Below are 21,618 nucleotides of genomic sequence, written 5' to 3'. Positions count from 1 at the left end.
GAGGGAGAGGAGCTGCTTCCTTTGAAACCCTGGAAATTTAAGGGACATCATCAATAAGGGGCAGCAGCAGGAAACGGCACTAGGATAAGGGACTTTCCTGCCAAATAAGGGACGGTTGACAGCTATGGCCCTGCTGAATGTACACTGAGGCTCCCAATGGTTTCCTTGCAGTTGTGACTTCACCTGCCACACACCTGATGCAATGTCACATGGGACATTAGGTGTGGGGCAAGTGCGTTTGGTTGGAGGGAAATGGTTTTGCAGGCTTTACATTAGGAAACCTTGTTCAGCTTAATCTGGCCCAGCAACTGGAGGTTCCCCTCTGCTGGTATACAGAGTGATGGCCATGCAAGCAAACTCCTCCATGTCCCTTGTTCGGAATAGTCCTTGTTCACGAGCAGGAGGTTGCCTTGATCTAAGCAGAGCTATTTCAGTATGTCCCTGCCTATTAACAAATGTTTGATGTCCAAATGACTATCTCCCTCCATATCACTGTTGAATACTATATAACATGGCTCTTCTTAGCACTGAGCATTCACATCAAGCAGCCACCACGCAGTGCATTAACACGGCACTCCTTGTCCTCATCGTGGGATTATTGGCACCTTTGTCCAAGAAGCAGGATTTCTTTGCCTGTTCAGCCAGTGAGACTTCTGGCCCTCATAGGCTTCAAGTCTGTAAGCTGCCAGACATCCCCTGCAGATTGGACTGGGTTGGGAGGTTTGGACTAGCGCCATCATGATGACAGTTTTCTGGCATGGGACCTGTAGATTGCTCTGGTGCTGAGTGTTGTTAGAGACCCCTATTCACCTCCGTTTAAAAAGCAACTGACCCTGTCAGAATTCACCATTTGGTTTCTGATTTACAAATTCAGTTTCATAAATTCATATCTTGACATTTCAACTTGCAGCAGTATGAGGTGTTAGAGGGAATGTAACTCTTCCTTTATTCTTTATAACTTTCCTAAAGGTAAAAGCAGCACCTCCTAGAGGCCAGGAAGTGGAGTTTCTGTAGTGTGCTTTCAAAACAGGGGCAGGAAAGTCTCTGGAAAGAGTGCTAAAGAGTCACCTGAAGTGATTCAAGTCAAGTAACCTTTATTGGCATCACATAAGAACATTCAGAATACAAATTGAAGTTATTGTGCTCCCAAATCATGACATGGGAGCACCTATACCCACCCCCTCCATAAAGCCTTTGGAAAGAATGGCTTTGTACACACCAAACATTGAAAGCACATCAAGAGCACATGGCTTCCCTCACACAAAAGTGTTCTGTAGTGGTCTCTACAGGTATGATTCCTCATACCCCTAGAAAGTATAGTTCCCAGGATTATTTGAGGGAATGGCATTTTCCTTTCTGTTTCACAAGACAGAAAGGAAAATGCTATTCCCTCAAATGGATAGCAGCCTGCCACCCGGCGGGCGGAGCGCCCTGAAGCAGAGCGCCCTGCGCGCCGGGCAGACATCCGCAGCATGGGGAGCCCTGCAGGAGTTCCCCGCAGGGCTCCCCACGCTGCGGATAGCAGCCTGCCGCCTGAGGCAGACATTGGCCAGTCCCACAAGCTCGGGGGACAGCAGGGAGGCGCAGCGCCGTTCCTCGACCTGGTTCAGTTTCCCCGACCTGCTTTTGGGGGGGAAATAAAGGGAATTTTTTTCCCTTTATTTCCCCCCCAAAAAACTAGGTGCGTCCTATGGGACGAAAAATACGGTAGGTTGTGAGGAGAATTTCTGGGTAGCTAGTGGATGGCTCCCTCCCTCAGACAAAAATAGGAGCTAACCTGGAAATGAAGGTAAGGCTGGTTCTAAGGGAGCATGTTCTCTCTTTTTTTTTTAACCAAGGTGAAATATATTCAGAGTCGAGAGTGGATTTCATGCTCTTTATTCAGCTCATAGTGGTGACGAGGAATGAATGTTTCCCCAAAGTATCTGCCTTATATACATTATTTACACAATGGGCTGCACATGATTGGCTAATTCCAGAATTCTCCTGTTGGCCAATCAGGTAGTGGATTCACTTCCATCTGGAGCTGAATTGGGTGACTCCTGCAGACCAATCATACTGCTGCATTGTTCTAGGACCAATCAGACTGCTGCATTCTGAATCCTATTGTTCTAGGACCAATCAGACTGCTGCATTTTGGATCCTGCATTTTGGATCCTATTCAACTCAGTACATAACACAAGGAAAGCCCACTTTTTAATGCTAAATCAAAACCAATGGCAACTTGGCTTTTCTGTGGTTTGCTCTGATTCAATGATAAACAGCAAACTTTCAAGGGGAAAGTGCTGGGGGCGGAGGGGGGAGGGGAACTTGAACACTGAGCTTTAAAGCTAGAAATGCAGTACAAAAGGAAGTCAGAATGAACCCTGAGTTGGTGGCCAACTATGTTCTGCAAGAAGAATTGTATCCGTTCTGAATCTTCCATGTCACACCTGTTGGGTTTGTATCACCATCTTATGGGAACAGATCTCTTTCTGGCTATGCCAAGGTTATGCTGAAGAACTTGATGGCTCCTCTATGTTCCTGGTTTGGAACAGTCCTCATTCAAGGACAGAAGGTTATCTTGCTCTAAGCAGAGGTGCTTCAGAGTGTCCCTGCCTATTAAAAACTTGTGCTTGATGTCCAGATGACTATCTTGCTCTACATCACTATATAAAGTTGTTCCTCTCAGCACTGAGCATTTGCATCAAGAAGCCACCATGCAGTGCAATATCATTGTATTCCTGGCCTTCATCATGGGATTATTGGCACCTTGGTCTAAGGTGCACGGTTTGTTTCCCTCTCTGGATGCCATTTGGGAAGGTAAGACTTCCATTTTTCTGGCCCTCATATGCCTCAAGTCTGCTGGGCCTCCCTGCAAGTTAGGCATCCAATGCAGAACGGAATGGGATCTGGAGGCACAGGCTTTGCGCTAATATCATGAGAACAGTTCTGTGGCATGTGCCACTCACCTCCGACACTGGGCGACAAAGGCTGTGCCTTTTCGCATTCTGTTCGCCATGCCTGCATACTTGCCTCTCAGCTTGGGACTTTCATCCTAATGGATACATAAGGTCCCATCAGCACTATACCGTTAAAGCGGTGTTATACCACATTAAACAGCCATAGCTTTTTCCAACGTATCCTGGGAAATGTGAATTGTTAAGGCTGTTGAGAGTTGTTAGAAAATGCCCATTCCCCTCTATTTCCAGAGCAGTCTAACAGTGAATCCTAATTGTAGTTCTAATACCCTCCAACATTTCTCTACTGAAGTGTTATTTTTCTAGAAAAAGAGGTGCCAGAACTCACCGTGAATGCCTCCCTTGTTCTCTTAGAATGGCAATGGTGCCAATCTGAGAGGTGCCGGAACTGAGTTTTGGTGTGTTCCGGCTGAAAAAAAGCCACAGGAATGTCCTATTCTGTACGCTCCAGGAGTGCCAACTTGGCGCCACAATTGTGGGTGCCATGTAGTGTGCATGGCCCTGGCATCGAAATTTGTGGGTGCTCTGGTGCCCTGGGCCCCAGGGAGTTGGCACCTATGATACCCTCCAACATTTATCTGATGAAAATAGGGGCATACTAAGGAAAAGAGAGATTCGGGTGGTGCTGTGGGTTAAACCACAGAGCCCAGGGCTTGCCGATCGGAAGGTCGGTGGTTTGAATCCCCACGATGGGGTGAGCTCCCGTTGCTCGGTCCCTGCTCCTGCCAACCTAGCAGTTCGAAAGCACCTCAAAGTGCAAGTAGATAAATAGGTACCGCTCCAGAGGGAAGGTAAACGGCGTTTCCATGCGCTGCTCTGGTTCACCAGAAGCAGCTCAGTCATGCTGGCCACATGACCTGGAAAAACTGTGTGCCGACAAACGCTGGCTCCCTTGGCCAGTAAAGCAAGATGAGCGCTGCAACCCCAGAGTCGTTTGCGACTGGACTTAACTGTCAGGGGGTCCTTTACTTTTACTTTAAGGAAAAGCAGGACATTCCAGGATCAAATCAGAAACCAGGACGACTTCTGTAAATTCAGGACTGTCCCTGGAAAATAGGGACACTTGGAGGGTCTGATCTCTGAGGGCGGGGGAAATAGAGGCTTCCTAAAAATTGACATTGCAGAATGTACAAAAATATATATACATTCCCTACAAAAGAGACAGAAAACGTTTGATTCCTGAGTGTGCTGAACTATCTAATATTAGAAGCACTGGGGAAGGTGGCAGTTTTTCTTATCACAGGTTTTTAAGCACCCTTATTTTTTTTTTTTTTAAAGTTTCAGCTTTTAAAATAGTTTGGGAGAAGCCACAGCAGTTTAAAGTGGTATAATATTGCTTTCAAAGTTTAGTGTGGATGTTTCCATACAGGGTTCAGTCACTCCACCCTGTAACTAGTGACTGGCAGTCCAACCCTATCAAAATTCACAATCTGTCTTCTGAATTACCCTTTAAAAAAAATATAAATTCATGTTTTGAAGTATTTTGATATTTAAATTCACAGTTATATGAGGTGTTCAGAGGGATTTTAAACCATGTTCTTCTTCATTCTCTTTAACTTTCTTTAAAAAAAGCCAACATCTTGAAGAGGCTAGTGTTGTAAACAAAATCTGCCCTTATAGAGTCTTTTGTAGGTTCTCCATCAGTAGGAGAAAATAACAGAGGCCAACCAGAGAATATTGAGAAGCAAAGCAGCTAGTAAGCCTGATCTTTATTAAAGCTGTTGCAACAGGGTGCTCCCCTCACAGGAGAGCGGAGGAGGACCCAGAACAAAGGTGTGCCCGCCCTTATATATACCGTACATTTTGAAATTCCCTGCCCTGCAGCTGAAGACTACCCCTCCATACATCATACATACATCACAGAAGGGGTGTAGCCCTAGACCACCCCCCACCAACATCATACCTACATCACAGAAAAGGCGGTCTACAACAGAAATTTGAATGTTGTTGTTTTTCCTGTCTGCCAGGTTATCTCATAATGCTTTATCTGATTGCTTTTTCTGGTAGTCTGGCCATTCCTTTGAGATGGTAAATACTTAATTCCTGAGACAATGGGAAAGTTCCCTCACCCCCTCCCTCCTTGCAGAGAAACATTTGATGAGTTTGGGAGTCAAAATGGTTTCCTGTGCTGCTTCAGATATGTGGTTTATATATTTATGTACGTGTTTGCTTGGTACATTTATGAACATTTATTTTAAATATAAGACCTTAAATAGGAAGTGCAATATATTTAGTGTATTTAGTGTATTTTCAAAACACAGCCAGAATTATGTCTTGAAAGAGGGCTTTGTGATCACATGAAGTTATTTCCAGGAACAACATGCAATTAAAAAAAAAAAAAAGTTCCTTCAGATCACAACACGGGAGCTCCCATACTTTCCCCCGTACAGCCCTTGGAAACATTTGCTGACCACACAGCAGATGTTTAACGCACAATGCTTCCCCCCAAAGAATCCTGAGAACTGTACTGTAGGCCACAGAGCTACAGCACCCAGCAGCTTTAACAAAGTAGATTTCCCAGGATTCTTTGGGGGAAGTCATGATCTTTAAATGTGTGGTGTGTATCAGACCTTCCAGTTGTCCCTGTTTTCCAGGGACAGTCCCTGATTTACAGAAGCCGGCCCAGTTTCTGATTTGGCCCTGAAATGTCCCTCTTAGGGGATGGAGTTATGCAATCCCTGAGCAAGGAGATACAACCTTTAGAAGACATCTGGAAGCCGTCCTGTAAAGAGAAGTTTTTTTAAAAAAATATTTAATGATTAATTATTATTATTTTGCATGTTGGAAGCTGTCCAGAGTGGCTGAGGCAACCCAGTCAGAAGGGTGGGCCATTATTATTAATTATTGTTGTTGTTATTATTATTATTATGGATGGGCTGTCATCATCATCATCATCTCTATTTTCATTGGAGAAATGTTGGCAGGTATGGTGTACGCAGCCCAAAATTATGTGATCTCATTTCCAGTGACCTTTTTAAAAGTATGCAGCAGGAGTCACACTTACTAGCCTCTAGGAAAGATGTTTATCTTCAAGAATGTTAAAGAAAATAAAAGTGAATATGGCCAAAAAGCCCTTGGACTGCCCACCGCACCAGGTGGAAAATGTATATTATTTCACACACTTCGTTTGGATTACAGCAGCAAACTTCACGAGATCAAAGTCCAGGCAAGTTGTACATAGATTTGATTTGCAGATTAGGGACAGACTATATTCAACAGCGGATAACACATTTGAAGTCAGGGTCTGCTGCATCTGCTGCCTCGTTCCTCCATTCACACCTTTGCTCACTTTCTAGCTCTCCTGATGATATAGCATGTGGAATGGTTTTCTTAAACTAGAGCACATGGGAATGAAAGAGCTTTGAAAGGACCAGTGGAGGGAGAGGGAAGGAGGTGCAGCAGCCTCATTGTCAGGGTGATCCCACAGACCTTTACTCAGGCAAGATCGACACAGATATATATATATATATAAAAGTTCTGAAAACACTCTGCAAAAAACAGCTCTATAGCACCATTTGGTGTCACAGTGTTATAATGCATTTATTGACTAATGTACCTGAGTCCTCTGTTTATTATGGTGGTGTGCTATAGTCTTCTTAAGGGCTGTGGGAGACTCTGCAACTCTGCAGAGACTCTGCAACCAGACTCTGCAACTAGGCTCCCAGTTGGGTTCTTTGGTCTATATGATTCTTGGATCCCATTTGGGAAGGTCCAACTTTGGCTGCTTGGTAGAGGTGACATCAGGTGTTGGATTCACAAATGTCACATCTTCAAACGGCATCTTCTTTTGAGTTTCGAAAGATGAGATGGCATATAAGGAACTTGTCATTGCTCTTCTTCTCACCTTTCCTCAAGAGGAACGGCCTGCAAAGTGCAAATTACGTCCAAGATATGGAAGGTGCCATTCAGTTTACCAGAATTTTTACTTCGATACTGTGAGCGGCAGGTGCACGACCTTCATTTACAGTGGCTGTGGAGGCAATGCAAACAACTTTCTACATCTCCTTGATTGCGAAGCCGAGTGTGTAAGGTTTGGTAAGGACAATTCTTTTTTTCTTTCTGTTCCTGATCTTTAAAAATTAACAAATGTTTAAAGTGAAAACCTGTTCAAAATTTCTCTTTTTGCTGCTAGTGAGGTTCTTTTAAAAATTGTGAATAGGAATCATAGCCCAGCAAAATCTGGAGGGTCACAGGTTCCCCATCGCTGCCCCACAGCTGGTCACTATGTTTTCTGAAGGAAGGGTTCAGGAGGCCCAGTGGAGACCTGTTGTTGTTTTGTCGTTTAGTCGTGTCCGACACTTCGTGACCCCATGGACTAGAACACGCCAGGCACTCTTGTCTTCAACTGCCTCCCGCAGTTTGGTCAAACTCATGCTGGTAGCTTCGAGAACACTATCCAACCATCTTGTCCTCTGTCGTCCCCTTCTCCTTGTGCCCTCCATCTTTCCCAACATCAGGGTCTTTCCCAGGGAGTCTTCTCTTCTCATGAGGTGGTCAAAGTATTGGAGCCTCAGCTTCAGGATCTGTCCTTCCAGTGAGCACTCAGGGCTGATTTCCTTAAGAATGGAGAGGTTTGATCTTCTTGCAGTCCATGGGACTCTCAAGAGTCTCCTCCAACACCAGAATTCAAAAGCATCAATTCTTGGGCGATTAGCCTTCTTTATGGTCCAGCTCTCACTTCCATACATCACTACTGGGAAAACCATAGCTTTAACTATACAGACCTTTGTCGGCAAGGTGATGTCTCTGCTTTTTAAGATGCTGTCTAGGTTTGCCATCGCCTTTCTCCCAAGGAGCAGGCGTCTTTTAATTTTGTGGCTGCTGTCACCATCTGCAGTGATCATGGAGCCCAAGGAAGTAAAATCTCTCACTCCCTTCATTTCTTCCCCTTCTATTTGCCAGGAGGTGATGGGACCAGTGGCTCTAGACCTAGTGAAGTGCAATAAATATAGACTGGTCACCAACACCCCTTGCTTGGCAAAACTAGTGGACAGGCCGCTTGTGGAACCATTGCAAGTTTTCCTGGGTGAGACTGATTATCTATATTTCATGCGCTTTGGCACTCGTCACGGTGCCCTGTTGTGCCAGAAGCAGTTTACAGTGGTGCCTCGCAAGACGAAAAGAATCCGTTCCGCGAGTCTCTTCGTCTAGCGGCTTTTTCGTCTTGCGAAGCAAGCCCATTGACGGCTTAGCGGATTAGCGGCTTTTAGTGGCTTTTAGCAGCTTTTAGCAGCTTTTAGCGGCTTTTAGTGGCTTTTAGCGGCTTATCGGCTTAGCGGATAAGCGGATTAGCGGCTTAGAAAAAGGGGGGGAAAGGAAAAAAAAACCTGCAGGAACTCGCAAGACATTTTCGTCTTGCGAAGCAAGCCCATAGGAAATTCGTTTTGCGAAGCACCTCCAAAACAGAAAACTCTTTCGTCTAGCGAGTTTTCCGTCTTGCGAGGCATTCGTCTTGCGGGGCACCACGGTAGTCATGCTGGCCACATGACCCGGAAAGCTGTCTGTGGACAAACACCTGCTCCCTCGGCCTGAAAGGAAGATGAGCGCCACAACCCCAGAGTCACTTTTGACTGAACTTAACCGTCCAGGGGTCTTTTACCTTTACCTTTTTATAGCGTGGTTCCATTAGTATCTTCCAGGCTGTGTTCAGAGAATAGCACTAATGGGTGCATCTTGGTCCCCTGGTACTTGTGCTATGGAGTTCTACAGGACACTATTCCTCCCCCAGTGCTTTTAAACATCTATATAAAACTATTGGGAACAGTCATTAGGAGATTTGGAGCACCAGTATCCTGATGACACACAGCTGCATTCTTCCATAACACCTTTTTAAAGCCTGCTGAAAACTTTTATTATGCAGGCATAATAAGAATATTTAAGAATTCTTATTATGAATTAAATATTTAAGAATAATTAAGAATATATATTTCCACAAAGGTTCATCTGCTTTCTGATTTATATAGCTTTTATTGGCTGGTTTGATCTATAGCTGTTGTGAACCACTTTGATTTTTTAAAAAATAAAAAAAATGAATTAGTGGTATATCCATATTTTAAACAATGAATAAATTCAGTAAAAATAACAGAATGGTAACTTGGGGTAAGAGCAATTCTTGAATGAGTGTTTAACTAAATTGTTTCAGCTGCCCACATACCCCTGTTTTGTCTTCCTATACAACCGCATATTAAACTGGTTTAACTCAGCACCCACATCAACCATGTCATGCCATAACATAGCTATCGTTTTACTTTTCATAGGCAAGCCAGATGGTTGGTCAGCTCACACTACCCACAGTAAAGGTGAGATGTCCTGTTCTTTTCTGCATTGCATATCTCAGTGGGATTCACGATTAGCGCAGTGAGAATGCCTGCATACATGGGAGGTAAGCCGGCTACAATGGGCAGGTGTGTGCTGAGCGCTTAAGCACCAAGATGTTGAGCAGGGACCCCTTCAATTTGCCACTCAGTTCTTTGGGACTTGTCAGCAAGGAAGAGACGCCTGCTGGGGTCTTTCATGGCTCACACATCCAGAATTTTGGGGTCCAAGGGGTTGTGAGCTGCAAGTTGGGCTCCTTCAACAATTAAAGTTGTGTGGCTCAATAGTATGGAACCAGGCAGTATACTGTTTCCAATTTATGGTCAAGTCAGCTCCTCAACCACTTCAGCAGGGAGGTCACGTGGTGGCTCCCACTTTAGAAAGTGCCCCAAACCGCTCAAATAATACTTGCAGATTCTCTAGTTTTTATTGAGTTTAATAAAGTTGCGTGGTGAGTTTCCTCCTCCCCCTTAGAAATAAAGACATGAGACACAAGAATTCAAGTAAATGGGTCAAATTAGGCCACAACTTTATTGATTATAGGAATTGAGCAGTATTGGCTTAGGCATTGGTCCTATCAACTAACCTGTAAGGGTTAACCACCAGTAGTGGGAGTTCTGCTGAGGCACGTCAACTAGGAGCTCCCCCCAGAGTTACCGCTTGGGGGTGTGCCGTGGGCCCACACCTCCATAGGCTTAGGACAAGACCATGCCCCCCAGAATCCTTTACCGGACTACCCTTTGTTTTGGGGGAAGGTAATGGCGCTTCCTTCCCCCCTTCATCTGCATAATAATACCTCTACCAATGCCTAACCGCCCATACCGGAAGTTGCGACGGTTTGCTATGAGGTAGGCAAAAACCAAGTGGCTGGTGCCAATCTGCCAATTGGAAAAATTCCTACCAGGCCCCTTGACGAAGACCAACCAAAGTCCATAGCAACGTCAGATAGCCTAGCCTAACGGGTGGGAGGGGAGGGAAAACCTGATCAGCTGAGGCGCGGGAAAGAGGGAGATCCTTGGCCGCGCCAGCCCTAAGTATAGCAGGCCACGCCTCCTGGGCCAGCCGATTGGCTGGCCGGGGGGGTGACACGTCCGAGGATTCCCCTGGTATCGTGGGGGTTGAAAGCCAGCCCCTGCTGTGTGCTGTGGGGAGGGGCGTGAAGCCCGCAACCCCACCTCCTCCCTAGCTCAGAAGTGGCTTTGTGGCCATAGATAAGCCAATCATGAGCATCTCGCCTCTTTACATTCCTTCTCATTTACTTGTTTCTCAGCTTCGTGCTTTGCCCATACCTCACGGAGAGGCATTAGTTTAGTTTTACACAACGGAAGGCAAGAAAGAAAGATGGTTGACAAAACACGTAGAACGGAGTGGATGAGCTGTGGCTCTCCAGAGATTGCTGGACTACAATTCCCATCATCCCCGACCATTGGCCATGGTGGTGGTGGCTGATGGGAGCTGCGATCCATCTTCTTCAGCAGGGCCACAGTCTAGCCACCACTGGTGCAGACAAATGAGGCAGAAGTTGCGGCAGCTTCCTACTCTCTGACTGCCACAGAAAATTTCAAAGGCCAAGCACAGCTTCAGGGCTATTATCTCATGATCCTACACTGCTCCATGTACCTCACTATGCCTAGTGAGCTCTGCTCCATGAAGCTCTAACAGGTGTTCATGAAAGCTGCTGTGGTGATGTGCCAGATTCTTCTAAATGGCAATAGCAGCCTAGTCCCTCCTGGACTCTGTTCTGTGATTTGGTAACTGGGTGCAACTCTAGAGTTTCTCTGCTGCCTTGACTGGAAGACATAATCTTGGGATTCTGAATAACAGAACAGCACTTTCAAATGCCATCTATATCTGTTAAAGAATAGCCGCTCTCTCTCTCACACACAATATGCATATATATACATATTTTATATATATATATATATATATATTTGCTTTCGTAGATTTTCACGGGTACAGGAATGCAGGTTTTGGTGTCCTCGGGTGTCTTCCCGTGTAAAAGTTGGGGTGTCTAGGCGACGTTTCGACGAGGTCTCACTCGTCATCTTCAGGCTGGTGCTTTCGGCTTCTTGTTACTGGAACAGAGCAGGATCTCAGTGTTTGAGTTCCTATAAATACTGTAGAGGGGGTGTGGTGTATAGCCTCCAATGTTCTGGGCAGAGAGGAAGTTCCCAGGCTAGTGTGCCTTTTCTTCTTTTGTTCCTTAATTACTTGAGAGATATCTCGAGTGATTTCTTGAGTGATATCCTGAGTACCACTTAGGTGGGTCATTAGGTGTGGATTAGTTGCTAAAGTCTTTGTGTCTTGACCTCTTGAACTTTGTGAAGAGTTTTCCTGAGAAGATGGCTGTACTGTACATAGTTGTGCTCTGGCTTGGCTTCGTGTATAGGGGCGAGCTGTGGTTTTGTGGCTTGTGTCAGCCAGATCTGTGTAGGGATTGCAGGGGGGTGCAGCATCCGGAGGTGCCACCATGGATTGGCTACTGGATGGTGTCTGTAATTCATCTGTGGAGAGGGTCTGGGTTTGGGTCTGGTGTGGTTGATTGGTGTTGGCGTTCTGTGTGCCTCTGGATCTGGTGTCAGTTTTTGTGGGGAGGGCTAATTTCCAGATGTCTGGCAAGCGGGATGTGTCGTCACGCTTGTTCATGTTGTGAGGGTGTTCCTCCATAAACACAATATCAAAACAGCCTTTTGCACCAACCAAAAAATAGCCAATATCCTCAGAAACCCCAAGGATAAAATCCAGTTGGAAAACCAAGGGATCTATGAAATACCCTGCAAAGTCTGCCCAGCCACGTACATTGGACAAACAAACAGACGAATAAATGCACGTATCGCAGAACACAAGAATGCCGTCAAAAAAGAAGAAAAAACTTCCTCTCTTTTCCAACACATGAAAGAAACAGGACACGAAATTAATTTTGCAGATTCCAAATTGCTCTTTAACACGGAACATCACCACAAGAGAATAATCATGGAAGCCATCGAGATAGAGAAACACCCTCACAACATGAACAAGCGTGACGACACATCCCGCTTGCCAGACATCTGGAAATTAGCCCTCCCCACAAAAACTGACACCAGATCCAGAGGCACACAGAACGCCAACACCAATCAACCACACCAGACCCAAACCCAGACCCTCTCCACAGATGAATTACAGACACCATCCAGTAGCCAATCCATGGTGGCACCTCCGGATGCTGCACCCCCCTGCAATCCCTACACAGATCTGGCTGACACAAGCCACAAAACCACAGCTCGCCCCTATACACGAAGCCAAGCCAGAGCACAACTATGTACAGTACAGCCATCTTCTCAGGAAAACTCTTCACAAAGTTCAAGAGGTCAAGACACAAAGACTTTAGCAACTAATCCACACCTAATGACCCACCTAAGTGGTACTCAGGATATCACTCAAGAAATCACTCGAGATATCTCTCAAGTAATTAAGGAACAAAAGAAGAAAAGGCACACTAGCCTGGGAACTTCCTCTCTGCCCAGAACATTGGAGGCTATACACCACACCCCCTCTACAGTATTTATAGGAACTCAAACACTGAGATCCTGCTCTGTTCCAGTAACAAGAAGCCGAAAGCACCAGCCTGAAGATGACGAGTGAGACCTCGTCGAAACGTCGCCTAGACACCCCAACTTTTACACGGGAAGACACCCGAGGACACCAAAACCTGCATATATATATATATATATATATATATATATATATATATATATATAAAATATGCATATATATACATAATATATATATGCAGGTTTTGGTGTCCTCGGGTGTCTTCCCGTGTAAAAGTTGGGGTGTCTAGGCGACGTTTCGACGAGGTCTCACTCATCATCTTCAGGCTGGTGCTTTCGGCTTCTTGTTACTGGAACAGAGCAGGATCTCAGTGTTTGAGTTCCTATAAATACTGTAGAGGGGGTGTGGTGTATAGCCTCCAATGTTCTGGGCAGAGAGGAAGTTCCCAGGCTAGTGTGCCTTTTCTTCTTTTGTTCCTTAATTACTTGAGAGATATCTTGAGTGGTTTCTTGAGTGATATCCTGAGTACCACTTAGGTGGGTCATTAGGTGTGGATTAGTTGTTAAAGTCTTTGTGTCTTGACCTCTTGAACTTTGTGAAGAGTTTAATTTTGCAGATTCCAATTAATTTTGCAGATTCCAAATTGCTCTTTAACACGGAACATCACCACAAGAGAATAATCATGGAAGCCATCGAGATAGAGAAACACCCTCACAACATGAACAAGCGTGACGACACATCCCGCTTGCCAGACATCTGGAAATTGGCCCTCCCCACAAAAACTGACACCAGATCCAGAGACACACAGAACGCCAACACCAATCAACCACACCAGACCCAAACCCAGACCCTCTCCACAGATGAATTACAGACACCATCCAGTAGCCAATCCATGGTGGCACCTCCGGATGCTGCACCCCCCTGCAATCCCTACACAGATCTGGCTGACACAAGCCACAAAACCACAGCTCGCCCCTATACACGAAGCCAAGCCAGAGCACAACTAAGTACAGTACAGCCATCTTCTCAGGAAAACTCTTCACAAAGTTCAAGAGGTCAAGACACAAAGACTTTAACAACTAATCCACACCTAATGACCCACCTAAGTGGTACTCAGGATATCACTCAAGAAACCACTCAAGATATCTCTCAAGTAATTAAGGAACAAAAGAAGAAAAGGCACACTAGCCTGGGAACTTCCTCTCTGCCCAGAACATTGGAGGCTATACACCACACCCCCTCTACAGTATTTATAGGAACTCAAACACTGAGATCCTGCTCTGTTCCAGTAACAAGAAGCCGAAAGCACCAGCCTGAAGATGACGAGTGAGACCTCGTCGAAACGTCGCCTAGACACCCCAACTTTTACACGGGAAGACACCCGAGGACACCAAAACCTGCATTCCTGTACCCGTGAAAATCTACGAAAACATAATATATATATATATATATATATATATATATATATATATATATATATATGCATGTAAATTAGCCACTGGTGATGTAGAATGAGGCAAAGATGTGGCAGCTGCCACATAATATTTCAAGGGGCAACCACAATTTCAGGGTTTTTGTTATATCATGACCCCACATTTTCCCATAAATTTTGTCATCCTCAGTCAGCCCCGGTCAGTCATTGCTGTTGTGGTGAAATCCTAACTGCTTCTGAACTGCAGTGGCAGTTTATTTTATTTTTTTAATAATGATTTTTATTAGTTTTCAATTACAGTCCAATAATAGCCTCGTTATAACAATACCAATTTATAATACAATCATTAATACCAATTGTTCAAATACCAAATTATATGATTTAGATAAAGTGGCTCCCTGCGTGCTGGATTTGATGATTTTCTTTATTTCTGCATTCCAAAATCTTATTAATTTCCATTACATTCCAGTCTTAATAACAATCCCTTATACAACAACTGCAGTATTAATAATTTCTGTTTGTGTTGACACATTAAATGATTTATAAAACTACAAGTGAGGAACTCAAAGTATATCCTTGTTCTTCCTATGTGTGGCAATTACTCTGTCCATGGCTCTTCTTCCTGTACTTGTAAGATGTTCTTTCTTTCCCCCACTTGTTGCTGTTATTCGTCATGCCTTGGGTGGAGCTGATATCCCATTATTGTTCCACAAATTTTCCCCGCAGTAGCGGTTTAACCCCATCTGGGCTCTCTGTTTCATGATTTTAACCTCCTGACTACTGCAGAGCTCCTGTCACAGCCCACTTGGAAGAGATCATCTCAGCAGTTTGAATAATAGATACAGGACTTTGAAATAGGATTTACATTAGCTGTGGAAGTGTGAGTGTGTGAGTGAGTGTGTGTAAGATTTCTATGCACCCCTTTCTCCCCCAGGCCTCCCTCTGAAATGCGAACAGCCAGAACAAACAGGACCATGCAAGGCTATGTTCCCACGATATTATTATGATGTTTGGGACAAGAAATGTACGCACTTCATATATGGCGGCTGCGGTGGCAACGAGAACAATTTCAAATCTTACTTGCAATGCTATGTGGCGTGTGAAAACCCTGGTAAGAATGAGCCACTTTTAATGGTTTTAATAGACAACAAAAAGAACCTGCAGTTTTTGCTAAGCATTACGCATGCATTATAACTCCCAAACTGGGCAATCTTATCTTTAATCAAGGGAGTGGGGGTGGTGGGACTGGAGCTGTCGGCATCCTGAGGAATGGGTCCTCCCATTCTTGCTTTCTAAAATGTCAGTAGCAAAGCAGCTTTTGATGCTAGAATAGGGAAAGTACATAGTTTTCAAAGGGGGGGGGGGGAGTCTGCAAGTGGTAAAGTACAGTTCCTAGGGCACTTGGGGCAAATGGGTGTGTTTTTAAATGTATTGTACATGTACAGTGTATATGCAGTGTAAGGAAAAGGGGAAGGTTGTAAGTTATAATTTGAAAACAGAAGCAAAAAAATCAAGGGTGAATAATGTATCAGACAGATGGCACATGGAAAAGGGAAGGTGTGCATGTCTGGGTAGAATCATGTGAAAAGCAAAGCAGTACTTTTTACTGGGGAGCTTTACTGGGCAGTACTTTTTACTGGGGAGCCAGTGTGGTGTAGTGGTTAAGAGCGGTAGACTCGTAATCTGGGGAACCGGGTTCACGTCTCCGCTCCTCCACATGCAGCTGCTGGGTGACCTTGGGCTAGTCACACTTCTCTGAAGTCTCTCAGCCCCACTCACCTCACAGAGTGTTTGTTGTGGGGGAGGAAGGAAAAGGAGAATGTTAGCCGCTTTGAGACTCCTTTGGGTAGTGATAAAGCAGGATATCAAATCCAAACTCTTAAGTTGAGCTCCAATAAGCCTTTAGCTGAAATATATAACCTCCAACATTTCTCTGATGAAAATAGGGATGTCCCATTGCTGCTGCTGCTGCTGCCGCCCCACCCATCTGGCTGCCCCAGCTATTCTGGGTGGCTTCCAACATATATAAACATATAATAAAAGATTTAACATTTAAAAATTTCCCTATACTGGGCTGCCTTTAGACTTTTTCTAAAGGTTGTATTGTTACGTATCTCCTTGGCTTGGGGCTCGCATAAGTCCATACCCTCTAACATTTCTCCAATGATAAGAGGGACGTCCTACCATAGCCTCCAACATTTCTCTGAAAATAGAGATGTACTAAGGAAAAGCGGGACATTCCAGGATCAAATCAGAAACCGTGACGGCTTCTGTAAATCTGGGACTGTCCTTGAAAAATAGGGACACTTGGAGGATCTGGAAATGGCATAATACTTATTCAAGAACGGGATAGTAACTTGGGGTTAAGAGTAGCACTGAAGCATCTGGAAAATGGTTTTGGCTGCTGAAATTCCCACCAGCATCACTCATTGTCACAGTCCAGGTTGCAGGCAGTCGGAGTCCCGGCTTGGTACGTCGGGACCGGGGTAGAGGTTGGGAAGCGGGAATCAGCAGTCCAGGGTCAGCAGTCCAGGGGTCAGGAAGCCAAGAGTCCACAAATCAGGAAACCAGGAGTCAGGAAGCCAAGGGTCCAAGAGTCAGGAAACCAGGAGTCAGTAAGCCAAAGCACAGCTAGGTGGGTAACATGTTGCTGTGGCAAAGAGCCAGGGAAATGCCGGTCTCATATACCCCTCCCGGACCTTCTCACCAGGTGCTATGAGTCTTCTGTCAAACCTCACTGTGCGGCCATGCCTTGCTCTTCCTGGCCAAACTCAGGAAGGCCCCAGTCCTGCGAGGCCCTACCAGTCACAGGGCCTGGATCCTGCACACACTCCTGACACTCACTTTTCCTTCCAGCCATGCTCACTCCCACTAATGATGTCACCTTAAAACTTGCAAGCTTCATGCAGAAAAGGTCCCTCACACCTGCTATACAGTAATATTGTTCTCCTTATCCATTTAATAGGACACAAGTTTAATCCTGCGCTGACTCAAGGTGAGCAAAGGTAACAGCCCCGTGGCATTTCCCTTCTGACCCTCGTATGCATTCTGCCTTCCACTTCTGCTGGCTTTCTTCAGATTGGCAGCTCACTTCTTAAGGTCTTTCCCCACTCTTTCTGTACTACTTTGTCATTTCCACCCGGGTCCCAGGGCTTGTTTCCTCCCAAGACACAGTGGGATCTGGCCATAAACACACAGCCTAACCCTCATCCCCTGGACTGAGCTACACTGAGCAGGGCCTACAGCAGAGATCTAGCTGAGATCGTGAAGCTTCATGGAGTTCAAGTGATGCTCAGGTGGATGAGTGAGGGAGACAGTGGTATTTCAGACCAAGCTGTGCTCCTCTACTCAGCCATCCAGCCATCCCAACTGACTTGGAGCCCTGGAGCAGGGCTCTCCCGGGAAGTCACATTCTGGTTAATTGGTCTTCTGTACTCAACCACTGTGGTCATCATCATTCAGAAGAGTCTACTGCCATCAGTATTTATGTAATTTATGCCCCATCAGTATTTATGGAATTTATGCCCCAGGAGGACAGCCATCCTCTGCATCCTCTGGGTCATTCACTTTTGAACCCAAGACTCTCAGCCAAGGTCTTCCCTACTTATGTTTTTCTCCCACATCCTGCGTATTGGCCTCTCTGTCCACAAATCTCGGAACACTTCCCCTACTTCCTTCCTTTCTCTTGGGTTCAAGGGCCTACCTACTGAAACATTCTGAAGTGGAAGCATATGCAGCCCTCTGCACCTATGGCCATGTTCTTCTGCTGATCTCCATGCCCGTCTCTTTAAACCTCTCTCTCTCTGCTCATGCAACCTTCTGTTTGTTTTAGGGCCATAGGTCAGTGGCAGAGCATGTGCTCTGAATGCAGAAGGCCCCAGATTCAATCCCAGGCATCTCCAGGTGAAGCTGGGAAAAAGTTTCCCTGCCTGAAACCCTGAAGAGCTGCTGCCAGTCAGTGTAGACAAATGTGTCCTCTTCTTTGCTCTTCAAACTATGACAATACACATACACATATACAGTGGTACCTCAGGTTAAGTACTTAATTCGTTCTGGAGGTCCATACTTAACCTGAAACTGTTCTTAATCCAAAGCACCACTTTAGTTAATGGGGCCTCTTGCTGCTGCCATGCCGCCGGAGCCCAATTTCTGTTCTCATCCTGAAGCAAAGTTCTTAACCTGAAGCACTATTTCTGGGTTAGCGGAGTCTGTAACCTGAAGCGTATGTAACCTGAGATACCAGTGTATACCTATATATATATGAATGAAACTTGTCTTTGTGCTTCTTTTTCTCCTCTAATGCCAGAATCTCTGCTTGAGACATGCAAACAACCAAAAAACCCGGGACCTTGCAAAGCAGCCTATCCTCATTTTTACTATGATTCCCAAAGCAAGACGTGTAAGCCTTTCATATACGGTGGCTGTAATGGCAACCAAAATAACTTTGAAACTGAAGATGAATGCATGCAGGAGTGCATGTAGGCGCTGGTAAGATCACAGATTTCTTTAGAACTTTTCCAGGGAACCCAGAGAACCTTCCTTTTCCTTTTAATGCTATTTATACAATGGTTCTGTTCCAAACGCATGAATACGATATCCTGACTTCACAGGAGAAGGATAAGTTTTGTTCCAGGGGATAGCCCCTGAGTTCAGGAGGGAGGTAATGAGATGCACTCTGTTTGATGGTATGTTTTTTCGTGCAAACTACCTTCTCACCAACAGATTAGATTATCATGGTTCCCCTTGGCTGGTATGAAAGAAACCCTCAGCCCATTGATAATGATCATGAATTAGAACAAATTAGAATTGCTAAGTTGTGGGTGAACATATCAGACGACACAGCGATTCTTCAAACAGCTCTTGTTTATTCACAGGCCAGAACAGAACTGAACTGAAGGGTTCAGCCAGCCTGCTTATATAGAGCGCCACTAGAACGCAACAGTAACCATTTTGTGTAACTATCCAATCACTGAATGTCACTTTCAATCCCTTATTTGCATTTGTGGACCTGAGTGAAACTATCTACAGTATCCCCCTGCTGGCCCAGGGTGAGAACTTCAGTACATAACAAGAACAATGCTCTTGAAAGATCAATAGAATAGCAGAGAGAGGAAAGGAGAGGGAGAAGAGAAGAGAAAAGAAAAGAAAAGCACATTCATTTATAGTGTGTGATTTCGTTGGGGGCAATGGCACTCATATAAGCACATTCCACACACTGTTTACAGGCTGTATACACACCATACATTTAAAGCACATCTTGTCCCCCTACAAAATTCCTGAGAAGCGTAGCTTGTTAAGCATGCTAGGATTTGTAACTCTTTGAGGAATAAACTACAGGAACCTTTGGGAAAGCACACTACACTTTAAATGTACAGCACATGTGGTCATGCTAGCTTGAAATATCAAGTAGTCATCTGATGTCTATGGGCTTCAGGGAGTATGAACATCTGGATGGGAGTTTTATTATGAAAAGAGGTGACCAGTGGGTTGCGGTCTTTTCCCAGGCCTTCGCGTATTTAACCTTCCCCTGGGCATGGCACCAAGCCCCACTACTGGTCAGTTGGCACCATGCCCAGGGGAATGCCTCCTAAATTCCTGTTGCCATTGGCCACTTCAATGGCAGGAGGACAGTCTGGCCTGCTAGAAGCCGGTTCACAGGGGAGACCTGGTGCCTGCCCGCAAAGCCGCCCGCCCAAGGAGGGCAAACAGACCTATTAAAATACGTGACCAGTTGGTTGTGGTCTTTCCCCAAACCTTCGCATCGCTAGCTACAACAGGGATGCCATTCCCATATGTCTCTGGGCAGAAAACTACCCTATTTGACTGACATGTGAATATTAGGATATTAGGATTACTGAATATTAGGAGAACCACTGACTTTTCATTCCCTGATGAGAAGGGTCTTGTTACCTCTGTTGTTTTGAGGGCTATCAAAAATTCCTGGATGCCAGTATCTAAGTTTGGGGTGAGTACTCTTGGTTGAGAGAACCACTGCGGAGATTTAAAATCACAAAATATGCAGCAAAGCAAAGCATGGGAATGCAGGCCATGAAAACCTTAAAATGTGCCCTTTAATGTGAGTTCCAAAGTTTCCCTCTTTCCCTAGCATAGAAAAAGACCACACACTTGCTAAATAAAAAATTGTGTACTGCCATCAAAAAAAGAAATTAGATTAATTTGGCATGACTTATATTTGAGAAACCCATGCTAGATCTTAGTAATCACAACATTCCTTTCTAGGTGCTCACAGACCGACTGTTGAATTATCTGTTCTCAGACCCTACCTGGTATCGATGCCAAGCTCACTGGTGCATAGTTAACTGGGCCTTCGTTTCCCCCCTTTTTGAAGGTGGGGACATTTGCCCACCTCCAGTCTGCAAGATTTCTCAAAGAGCATAGGCAAGAGCTCCTCCTCTAGTGTCGTCGTCCTCCACCTCTTCCTGCTCCCGCTCCTCACGAAGGGTGCTGCCGAAACCTTCCCATCATTCATCCTCACTCTCTTCCCAGTCTCTTCCTACCAGTGGCATAGCAAGGTCAGGTGGTACCCGGTGCAGAAAATTTCTTGTCACCTCCCCCCCCATTGAAATTATTAAAAGAAGGGGGAAATAAGAGTGTTATTTTCTGGTTTATTTACTTAACATTGTGAGCATAAGCACTTAAAATCTTTTTTTTCATGATGGGAATTTCTTATAAATGAAATATTTTACCTAATTTCACTATTTTGCAGCCTTATGTTGATGTGCACTGCAGGAAGCTGAGGTGCTGTGTGAGCACAACTGCAAAAATCAATCACCAGTGTGAATATGCCTCCGCTCTTAAAGAGCTTACCTAGAATACAAGAAGAGCCAGTGGCGGAGGAAGGGGGTGCGAGGGGTGTCATTATTGGGGGGGGGGGTTGACAAAATGACAAACAAATGAGTTGTTGTTGTTGTTGTTGTTTTAAAAAATGAGCTCACAAAACTTTTTAGTTCAGTCAAAAAACATAATGAAATGTGGCTGGCACTGGGCACCACCCCATGGGGGCCGGTACTTACCGTGTGGCCTGCAGCATGCCCAAACCATGCGTCTCTCCTGGGAGTGACATGGTGACTTGGGTGCCTGCAGGCTCTGCGCTGCCTAAAACAGCAGCGTGGGACTTGCATCTGCCCTCCACATCACCCTAAGTGTTAAGTTGTGGGTGAACATATCAGACGACACAGCGATTCTTCAAACAGCTCTTGTTTATTCACAGGCTAGAACAGAACTGAACTGAAGGGTTCAGCCAGCCTGCTTATATAGAGCTCCACTAGAACGCAACAGTAACCATTTTCTGTAACTAGCCAATCACTGAATGTCACTTTCAATCCCTTATATGCATGTGTGGACCAGAGTGAAAACTAT

The 21,618-nt window shown here is 45.1% G+C and overlaps 1 protein-coding gene across 1 annotated transcript; it reads left to right on the top strand.

Moving 5' to 3' along the window:
• Positions 1-2,699: 2,699 nt before the first annotated feature.
• LOC309331840 (boophilin-G2-like) lies at positions 2,700-18,689 on the top strand (the record flags this gene model as incomplete). Its single annotated transcript, XM_081844345.1, has 6 exons — positions 2,700-2,802; positions 6,816-6,995; positions 9,218-9,259; positions 15,173-15,349; positions 17,204-17,243; positions 18,545-18,689. The coding sequence occupies 6 exons, from the start codon at positions 2,700-2,702 to the stop codon at positions 18,555-18,557; spliced, it is 555 nt and encodes a 184-aa protein (XP_081700471.1). The 3' UTR covers positions 18,558-18,689.
• Between the last annotated feature and the right edge of the window lie 2,929 nt (positions 18,690-21,618).

The sequence above is a fragment of the Podarcis erhardii genome (assembly GCF_964252035.2).
Source record: "Podarcis erhardii genome assembly, chromosome: 16".
In the NCBI taxonomy this organism is placed as follows: Eukaryota; Metazoa; Chordata; class Lepidosauria; order Squamata; family Lacertidae; genus Podarcis; species Podarcis erhardii.
The sequence above is the reverse complement of the archived record's forward strand: the minus strand, read 5'-3'. Positions and strand labels throughout refer to the sequence as shown.